Source organism: Lolium rigidum, chromosome 6 (genome assembly GCF_022539505.1).
Source record: "Lolium rigidum isolate FL_2022 chromosome 6, APGP_CSIRO_Lrig_0.1, whole genome shotgun sequence".
In the NCBI taxonomy this organism is placed as follows: Eukaryota; Viridiplantae; Streptophyta; class Magnoliopsida; order Poales; family Poaceae; genus Lolium; species Lolium rigidum.
This window is the reverse complement of record NC_061513.1, coordinates 211887943-211897666: the sequence shown is the minus strand read 5'-3', so window position 1 is coordinate 211897666 and position 9724 is coordinate 211887943. Positions and strand designations below refer to the sequence as shown.

The window sequence follows — 9724 nt, the reverse complement described above, 5'->3', positions numbered from 1 at the left end:
TCTCTTGTCTGGATTCGCAGAGGGACGAAGGTACACTGGTGCACATGCCCTTCCGCTCCACTATAGTGTCAGAAACCGCGAGCAACTTCCGCGGCCGGCTCGCCGCAGTTCCGCGCGCACTTGAGAGCCGATCGGTAACCAAGGTCCAAAGACAAAGGAGTGTCCTGCTCTTCCGAGGTCCAAGCACCTCGTGCCGTCGCTGTCCGAGCCGAAGCTGCCAAACGCCAGTTGGGGGGAGGGAAAAGAGGTTTCATTGATGTGAATATACATGCCGGCGCGGGGAGGTCCTGCCTCCCCGAGGTACTTTCGCCCCAGGTCTCCCCAATCCTCAGTCCACCCCATCTTCTGCTCAAGTCCAACCAACTCCACTCCGCCGCCCCATGTCCATGACCGGGGAGATGATGAGGCTGCTTCCTACCCTGCCCAATTCTTGACCTGACTTTATCTCTCATCCCAGAGTATTTACTTCCTCTTCTGGCCGCCAATCTTTTCTATTTCTACACGATCAGCGCGCTGTCTGACATGAGCTGCTGTAGTTTCTTGCTTCTTGATTGACATATTTATTTTCCTCAGATCAAGATTAGTTCCAAGATAGCAACAGTTAGGTCGGTCTCCTATGCTGATTTGTGTGTGTTCAACTTCAATCCCGCCGCGGCTGATGCAATTTTAGTCGGGGATGCAGTTGAAATTCGAGATCTTTGGTTGCCCGTGCCAATAACAGGAGGATCCAGAAAGGGTAGGGGCTAAATGGAAGCCAGGTTCCTGCAGGAAGGCGGCCAAACTGGTTTGGAGAAAATGTCCAGTGGTCTCAAGAACAAGAAGAAGGGCCACGAGTGGGATTTGAACGACTGGAGATGGGACAGCGACATGTTCCTCGCCACGCCCTCATCAAATTCCGACGCTCCGTCCGGGCGTGGCAGCAGGGAGCTGGAGCGAGCTGATGAGGGTACCAGTTTTGGTGTTGCTGACAAGAGGAGGAGAGTTTCAACGGCAAATAACAATGAGGGATGCAGCATTGCTGTGGTCACTAACGGGGATCATGACAGGATTGTTGTTAGGAGAGGACAGAGCAGCGAAGAAGAGAGACCTCTAAATGCAGCAGGTGCATGTTCTAGTTCTGCTCCATATTGCCAAGTTGACGGCTGCCACGCTGATCTCCGCAGCGGCAGGGACTACCACAAGAGGCACAAAGTGTGTGAAGTACATACCAAGTCCACTCTTGTTCGTATAAAAAACATAGAGCATCGGTTCTGTCAGCAATGCAGCAGGTCAGTTACCAATTTCTTTGTGTAAAGTTACTGTTGCTGGCGATGTTACTTACTTACTTACTTGTTGTACCTTCAGTATTATTTAAATTCATTTGTGACGAAAGCGTTGCCTAATCACAGAATATTCTCTTGCACATGTCAGATACTGATAATTAATCCTACTGAAAATGCCTTCATCCAGACGTGTTATTTGCTCTCAATTTCTTTGTGGTTTTCTGAATATATTGATCTCAATGTGGTGTCCACAAATTTGCATATTCAAACTATTATAACATTCAAATACATCTCTCCAACTGTTTTTCTTAATGTGGCGTCTGCAATTTTTCACTATTCAAACTATTATAACCTGCTCAGAGGGAACTCTAGTGCTTGGTCATATGGTCTAGTGGTGTGTAGTATTTTTTAAGAATATTGCTGTTTGGGTTTTGTGATGTTGTCCAACAAGAGGTTCTTATTTGTGCATTTTTCTGTTTTTTTGTTTCATGGGCATCAAGCTTACACACTCTCATGTCAATGTTTTATGTTTCATACTCATATTTTGTTTATGATTAGTGAATTCTCAGTGTATCTATATTGACTGTTTCTATGAATGAGTATCCAATTATCTTTTGTTGCTATGTCATAATAATATTTTGCATATGTATTATGCTGTTATTGAATTTCAAAACATTCAAATAGGCTATATCACAATATGAGTGAATTTGTCTCGACTACAAATATTCATTATACAATTTTTTATCAGGGTACCAAATAAATATAGGTAAAAATTGGTAGCCAAGGCTGTGTTTCTGGACACCACGTTGACTCCTCTAACTTGACTTATTTGTAACTGAAGTAGTAGTAATGATTACAGCTTACATCAACTTAAGAAGTTTTTATAATGAGTTGCTTGGATGGTGGTTATAGTGATGATTTCAGTTAATGATTGACATTTGTAGAGATGATCAATACTCTCACTTGATGATAATGCATCACAGAGTTTCACCTCTGAGTTTCAGAATCAAGAACATACCAATATTGTTTTGTATACATGAATGGATATGATTTGAGCCAACAATCCTAATCATGATTGTCAGCTTGTTCATGTCTAAGCCTATTTATAGTTTGATGATCCGTTAATCGACAAGTAATCTGGTGAATGCCCCCAACTGAAGCATGATCTGAATTTATGGGGTACATGAAAAGAAAGAATCATGACTATAATGAAATTCAAAATTTCGTCATGCTCAAAAGTATTTTCTATATCTTTTCAATCAGTGGTCATGAGTTGTGGAAAGGGAATCATTTGATATTCTCTGTCAGGTTTCACCTTCTTCAAGAATTTGATGAAGGGAAGAAGAGCTGCCGCTCACGTCTGGCAAAACATAATGGAAGGAGAAGGAAAACCCCAGCCCAGGCTGGGAATTCCTCAAGTGAAAATCATTCTCTAACAAACACCTTACTCCTCCTGTTGAGACAACTTGCTGGACAAGATTGTAAGTTTCTCGCATTTGTGTACAGTTTTCTACAGTCATTTTTATCGGTTCACACAATCATCCATGACCATATAACATCATTCTTATGTTATGGCAGCTGGTAGCTCATCTGAGCAAATCAATGGTCCGAACTATTTGGTTAATCTTTTGAAAAACCTTGCTGCTATTTCTAGCACACAGACATATCAAGATATGCTAAAGAATGCAAGTTCTGCTGCAATATCATCAAATGCTGGCAACTATGTTGTGAATGGATTTACCATACAAGAGCAAGCTGGACAACCAATTCCTGGAACTGAATCCTCTGCAGGTAAATACCCTTTTATTACCTGCTCCTGCTGCAGAAGGCAAATAAGTACCACATTTGAAATTAAATGGTCCATGCGCGATTTGACATGTGTTCCCAGAAGAGCCTCCAGTAAAAAGACACATGAAGAATTTTGATCTGAATGATGCTTATGTCGAAGATGATGAGGTACATTATTTATGTTGATTGTCTTAAGTTTCCTGCTGACTAAAACCATTTTAGCTGGAGTATGGCTGATGCCCACAGCATTTGCAGAGCCGAACAGATAAAATTGTCTTCAAGCTCTTTGGGAAAGAGCCAAACGATTTTCCTACCGATCTACGTGCACAGGTCATTTACCATATGCAAACTGGAATAGTGTGTCTCTTAACAAATTTATCTCACAAGTCTTTTTTACCAAATCGTTGCTATTTGCAGATCCTTAACTGGTTATCACATTACCCAAGTGATTTGGAAAGCTATATTAGGCCTGGTTGTGTCATTTTAACTATTTACCTTCGCCTTCCTAATTGGATGTGGGATAAGGTAGTGTTGTGCTCTAAAAACAGTGATCTTGATATACATACCTCTTTATGGTTACTAGTGAATAACTGCATACCAATGCAATTAGGAAGATCTACGCTATGAACCTTGAAGGGAGAATCCACAAACTTTACTTACTGTTCTCTTTCTTTTGTCTGAATTTCTCTAAAGCTTAATGTCGATCCAGCTCCTTGGATAGAAAATCTTAGTAGCATATCGACTCATGGTTTCTGGGAAACAGGATGGCTATATGCTAGGGTGCAGGACCACCTGACATTAAGTTGCAATGGTTTGTTCACCTTATTTTTCTCTTTTCCATCCTTGTTCCTTACATATTTTATTTTCCTTCCCAACCAAATGCATCTTATGTTTGTGGCTTCCCTTTCTTGGCAGGCAGGCTTATGTTAGTGTCTCCCTGGCAACCCATAATAGGTGACAAGCATCAGATACTGTCTGTAACTCCTATTGCAGCTGCTTGTTATTCAACAGCAAACTTCTCAGTGAGAGGTTTCAACATAGTTCAACCAACCACAAGGTAGGTATCACGCATCAGTATACACTGACCTGGGATTTGGCTGACAATAATGTTGATATTCATTTCAGATTACTTTGTATATTTGGTGGCAAATATTTAATCCAGGAAGCAACAGAAAAACTACATGATGATACTATGATGCAGCAAGGCCCTCAATGCCTGACCTTCTCTTGCTCCTTTCATAGTACAAGTGGAAGAGGGTTCATAGAGGTGCAATTTTTTTTTGATTCTTTTTGCGATATAGAGACGTATTCTTTGATTTGTTTATTTTGTATATGTTCTTATTTCTCCTTTGATATCAATTAATTTCTTGACTCCTTTTCCAGGTTGAAGATTATGATCAAAGCAGCCTTTCCTTTCCTTTTATTGTTGCTGAAGAATCTATATGTTCTGAGATCCGAATGTTGGAGGGAAAATTGAACATAATTACATTTGGTGATACCTTGGAAGAACAAGAGGTCCTGATGGCTTCTCGCAGCCGTGCCTTAGAGTTTCTACATGAGATAGGCTGGTTTCTTCAAAGGAGCCATGCACGAGCTACATCTGAGGCTCCACTATTTTGTACTGAGGGTTTTCCAGTTGCAAGATTTAGATGGCTCCTATCCTTTGCGGTTGATCATGAATGGTGTTCTGTTCTAAAGAAGCTTCTCGACACCTTGTTCCAGGGTAATATTGATCTGGATGTCCTCTCACCAGTTGAGTTTGTCCTGGGAGAAGGTTTAGTATTCACCGCTGTCAACAAGCGTTCAAAGCCTTTGGTTAACTTCCTGTTAACATACACAATGAAGTCTGCACAGGTGGACAGTGGAGCCGTGGCACCAACTCGGTTCCTGTTCACACCTGACGTAACTGGTTCATCAAATATAACACCTCTTCATATTGCAGCTAGCATCACTGATGCTGCTGATGTTTTAGATGCTTTAACTGATGATCCTCAACAGGTACTTACACTAAACTCTCATGTTTAATGTAAACGATTTGATAAATGTACTACTTTTCTTTGCTCCCTTCTGCAAATTAAACTGGACAACTACATTCACAAGCAGCCTATTGTTTTTTGCTTCCTATGCCCCTCTCCGGAAACATAGTAAACCAACATTTACTGCGAGAGCATTTTCATCTCAAGTTACGTTCCTGAGGAATTAATTTTCTACTCAATAAAAGACCAAAAGAATTTTGTGTCAAATAGTGTGTTTGCTAATCAGAACCATGTTGAGTAGATCTTGTAGTGGTATATTCTGTCACAACAGAGTTCTACATGAGTGTTGGATCAAAGATCTCATTTACTCTGAGAATTTGTTGCATTCATCGGAACTATGGTTACTGTGTGCTTTGTGTTCACAATTTTTTCGCCCCTCTTTTCTGTTTATTTCTTAACTCAGCCTATATGTGACAGCTAGGATTGAAAACCTGGAAAAGTGCCCGTGATGCTACTGGGTACACTCCAGAGGATTACGCTCGGAGGAGAGGACACATATCCTACATCCAGATGGTTCAGAACAAAATCAACAGCAGGTTACCTGAAGCCCACGTGTCTCTTTCCATGACTAGCAGTCCATCTACCACTCATATACATGTGGGTCGATCGAAGTCTATTAATCAAGCCGCATTTCATGTGGAGAAAAGCAGACATAACGACAAGCAATCACCTAGCTGCAGACAATGTGTCCAGCTCCAGCACATTGCTTACCATCCCCGTCCGAACAGGTTCTTGTCGAACAGGCCTGCGGTGCTATCCTTGGTCGCCATTGCTGCCGTCTGTATCTGCGTAGGCTTGATCATGCAGAGCCCCCCGAGCGTCGGCGGTGTGAGGGGCCCTTTCAACTGGAACTCTATGCGTTGGGGCCCCAAGTGATAAGACTGCCTACTGAGCTAGTCTATAGACTCCAGATGCTTGTGCTGTTGCGGACTTCATAAGCTGAAGTGCTATAGAGTGTCGTACTCTGCTCATATTGAAATTCCATAGGATATTTTACAACTGTGGTTGAGAGAAACGAAGTCACAGGAGAATTTTGCCCACATTCTTCTGGACCACGAATCAAAATATGTATCAACGAAAATTTATACATACATAGCTCACCAGTGGTACACAAAATTTCACTTTTTTTGGCCTGGTATTTGCTTCGTTTTTTTTTGTTTGTTCTTTCCACGTAGTTCAAGTAAAATAAGGGAAGTAATTAACCTGGATATAAGCAACAATAGAACTTGAGTTAGTTAAGAAGTAGTTGGGGTGTTAGAGATAGCCAGAAAGACACCGCGTTGTGAAAGATGTTTATTGTGACGGTCTATAGATGATGTGGACGGGATACTACAGACAGCATCTGTGTGGCTGTTTGTACACGCCCGACAGAATTGTCCCAACACAGTATGATAAGCAAAAAGTATAAAGTTTCATTTCTTCGATAGTTTCTATCTTTTCGCTACCATAACATGAACAGAAAAGAACACAACGAGCAAACCCGCAATACAAGCTCCTGTAACACACATGCAATAGGAATAGAACCTTCCACACACTTGCAGATACTAGAAGCTCCTGTAACACACAGACGACAGGAATAGAACCTTCCAGACACTTGCAGATACTATAGTCATGACCTGATATTACATGCTGTGATGGGTAACATCAAGATGTTCTGAGACAATGTGATAGGAAAATGTTCCAAGATGGAGCTGTCAGTCTTTGCTCAGGCAGAAGGGCTCTCCCACTTGAGAGGCTTCACCACCTCCCAGGTGAAGTCCGGGCCATCCCTTCCAAAGTGCCCGTACGCCGCCGTCTTGAGGTACCGCCCATTCCCGCCCCTCTTCAGGTCAAGGTTGATGATGATCATGCCCGGCCTGAAGTCAAAGTTCTCCTTGACAATGTTGAGGATCTCCTTGTCAGGGATCTTGCCTGTGCCGTATGTGTCAACAAACACCGAGAGTGGTTCAGGTACACCTATGGCATAAGAAACTTGGACGATGCAGCGACGGGCAAGGCCATTAGAGACAATGCTCTTTGCTGCCTGCCTTGCAATGTATGCTCCACTGCGGTCAACCTTTGTTGGATCCTTGCCGGAGAAAGCACCTCCGCCATGAGCTCCCCAGCCACCATAAGTATCAATAATGATCTTCCTGCCAGTGAGACCAGCATCACCATGAGGTCCACCGATGACAAAGCGACCAGATGGGTTGAGATGGAAAATGGTCTTCTCGTCAAGGTACTGCTCTGGGATGACGGGTTTGATCACATGCTCCTTTAGATCAGCAGCAATCTCATCGTTGGTGACAGTCTCATCATGCTGGGTAGAGATGAGCACAGTGTGGACACGTATAGGCACCATGGCACCATTGTCATTGTGATACTCCACAGTTACCTGGGTCTTACCATCAGGCCTCAGCCATGCGCAGGTTCCATTCTTGCGGACCTCAGTGAGACGAGCACCAAGCTTTGTAGCAAGAACATGGCTGAGGGGCATCAACTCGGGAGTCTCATCAGTTGCATATCCAAACATATGTCCTTGGTCACCAGCACCAATCTCCTCAGGGCGCTTGGTGAAGTGGCCATGGACACCCTGCGCTATGTCAGGGGACTGCTGCTCAATGTTGACAAGCACCTTGCAGTGATCAGAATCAAGGCCGACATCATTGGACACAAAACCAATGCCACGGCAAGTATCCCTGACAATCTTCTCATAGTCAACATTGGCCTTGGTGGTGATCTCACCAAAGACCATGACCATGTTGGTCTTGGTGCATGTCTCACAAGCAACCTTGCTGTCAGGGTCTTCAGCCAGGCATGCATCTAGCACCGCATCAGATATCTGGTCACAGAGCTTGTCAGGGTGTCCCTCATTGACAGACTCAGATGTGAAGAGAAAGGTCTCAACTTCAGCCATCTTCTTTGACCTAGGTAAAGAGATGATCCGTATCAGACCATTAATGATTCATAAGTACCAACAAAAACACGCCAGAGGGTTGCCTTGTTTTGAATAAACAGATTTGAGATATATCCAAATTACTCTGATATAATGAAACTAAAGACAACAAGTCAATGCATGCACAAGCATTTCGTCTATCCAAAAGCATAACAGACAAAGCAGCATAGCACCACCTCCCCTTCCCCCACTCACGGTGATGATTAGCTATCCAAGTGACCACACCACAAACCAATGCGAAGTACACTCTGGAGACCACCTGGCTAGTCCCTGTTATCTTTAGTTTCTTGAATGAAGTTTAATTATCTTGTTCAAACAGCTGGTTAATTTTAAGCAAGTGGTTGTGTGAAGTAAGCAGACTGGAGACTAGACATTATTGGCACACATTTTTATCTTGATTTTGACTGCCGCGCTCTAAAACACTGGACTTGTCCAATTGTCTAAAATAAAAGGAATGATTGTTATCACTTATCAGGCACAAAAGATGTCTGTTTAGCTTATGCAAAATGTAAATATGTTCCCAGGCCACAATTTCACAATGTAGAGGAGAAACTTTTTCATGGAACTGACTGAACTTTCTTAAGCTTGTTACAGTTCTGTGGTGAACTGCTCACAAGACACTAGTGTTAGCAGGTGTGTGAACGAGCGTAAGTCGTTGTGCTCCCTGATTGTAAAATGTTGGCAGTAGGAATAAACAATACATAAAAGAATTCTAGTCTAATCAGCCCCAAAAAGATCAAGTTGTACAAGTAGGAGAATAGTACACACACAAAAGAATCAGCATCAAAAGTTCGATTCTTAACAGGATAAGCTTCTCAGAACAGAATCCAATTCGTATACACGACATAAGTTACCCGTCCAATTAAACTGTGACCAAACTTCCCCTCCCAAAGCCATTGTTCAGCACTAAATCCCAGAAAATGGACCAATATAATCTGGCAAAAACACAGGAATACATGTGTGCAGGGGTGACCAACGCTAACCCCTCAACTAGTTAAAATGAACAATAATGGCTGCAGTACTTCCAATCTCCAAGGATAGCCAAACAAAAGGGTACTCAAATCCCTAATCACGATGATCTAGCAGCTCCTTACGAATCTGCACGCGGCGACAATTATCTATAGACCACAAATTCAGCATAAAATAACTAGAAATTTCGCCTGCGAATAGCAAGGTGACGAATCAAGAGACGGTCGTTTCTACCCCAGCGACAAGCCACAGCAAACACGTATGAGATCGAAAGGATGACAGCGACCGAAGCAAAATGAAGCCAAAGAAAAGGAATTCGCTTCGTAGACCGTAACGAGGATAGCAGCTGAAGTAGATTGGGAAAGAGGAGGAGCGGCGGGAGGAAGGGAGCCTCACCTTGTTCGCTAGTCCCGGCGGCGGCGGCGCAGGGCGAGTTGATGACGGCGACACTAGAGCACTAAGAGCAGAGGATGATGGTGTAGGAGATCCGACCCGCTTCGCCGACGCAGGAGGTGGGCTCAGGATTATATAGGAACCGACGCGGGAGGCGGGCGAGTGGACGTTGGATGGCATCGGACGGTGGATAGCGACCCGCACCCAACCTAGCTGATCGCCTGGTGCGGTGGGTTCGCTCGCCTCGCACGCATTTGGGGATGTGGGGTGGAGTGAGCTGCAATTTGCCTTGTTTTATTTTCTTTACTCGTGTTTGGCTGTTTGCCCTCTATAAACACTAC

The 9724-nt window shown here is 43.3% G+C and overlaps 2 protein-coding genes across 4 annotated transcripts; one reads left to right on the top strand and one right to left on the bottom strand.

Annotated features, from left to right (window-relative positions):
- The first annotated feature begins 263 nt into the window (after window positions 1-263).
- On the top strand, window positions 264-6028 carry LOC124661424 (squamosa promoter-binding-like protein 1). Of its 2 annotated transcripts, XM_047199280.1 has the most exons (12): window positions 264-458; window positions 574-1268; window positions 2571-2743; window positions 2841-3053; window positions 3151-3218; window positions 3306-3380; window positions 3468-3575; window positions 3744-3861; window positions 3966-4107; window positions 4176-4317; window positions 4434-5048; window positions 5504-6028. In XM_047199280.1, exons 2-12 carry the CDS (start codon window positions 748-750, stop codon window positions 5960-5962), a joined length of 2634 nt encoding a protein of 877 aa, XP_047055236.1. In that variant the 5' UTR covers window positions 264-458; window positions 574-747; the 3' UTR covers window positions 5963-6028. The 2 variants fall into 2 exon arrangements, with proteins under 2 accessions (XP_047055236.1, XP_047055235.1); XM_047199279.1 differs by having other exon boundaries at window positions 3306-3575.
- A 450-nt stretch (window positions 6029-6478) lies between these two features.
- LOC124660813 (S-adenosylmethionine synthase 4) lies at window positions 6479-9446 on the bottom strand. Of its 2 annotated transcripts, none has more exons than XM_047198650.1 (2): window positions 9387-9446; window positions 6479-7992 (listed from the first exon to the last, which is right to left on the bottom strand). In XM_047198650.1, exon 2 carries the CDS (start codon window positions 7980-7982, stop codon window positions 6792-6794), a length of 1191 nt encoding a protein of 396 aa, XP_047054606.1. In that variant the 5' UTR covers window positions 7983-7992; window positions 9387-9446; the 3' UTR covers window positions 6479-6791. The 2 variants fall into 2 exon arrangements, with proteins under 2 accessions (XP_047054606.1, XP_047054607.1); XM_047198651.1 differs by having other exon boundaries at window positions 6479-8009; window positions 9387-9440.
- Between the last annotated feature and the right edge of the window lie 278 nt (window positions 9447-9724).

What these genes read in the sequence shown, in the direction of transcription:
- LOC124661424 (XM_047199279.1), top strand. Translation starts at nt 748, where the DNA reads ATGGAAGCCAGGTTCCTGCAGGAAGGCGGCCAAACTGGTTTGGAGAAA. An exon ending in CTAATTGGATGTGGGATAAG is followed by an intron (nt 3,576 to 3,743) that starts GTAGTGTTGTGC and finishes ATTTCTCTAAAG; the next exon opens with CTTAATGTCGATCCAGCTCC. An exon ending in GTGGAAGAGGGTTCATAGAG is followed by an intron (nt 4,318 to 4,433) that starts GTGCAATTTTTT and finishes CTCCTTTTCCAG; the next exon opens with GTTGAAGATTATGATCAAAG.
- LOC124660813 (XM_047198650.1), bottom strand. Translation starts at nt 7,982, where the DNA reads ATGGCTGAAGTTGAGACCTTTCTCTTCACATCTGAGTCTGTCAATGAG.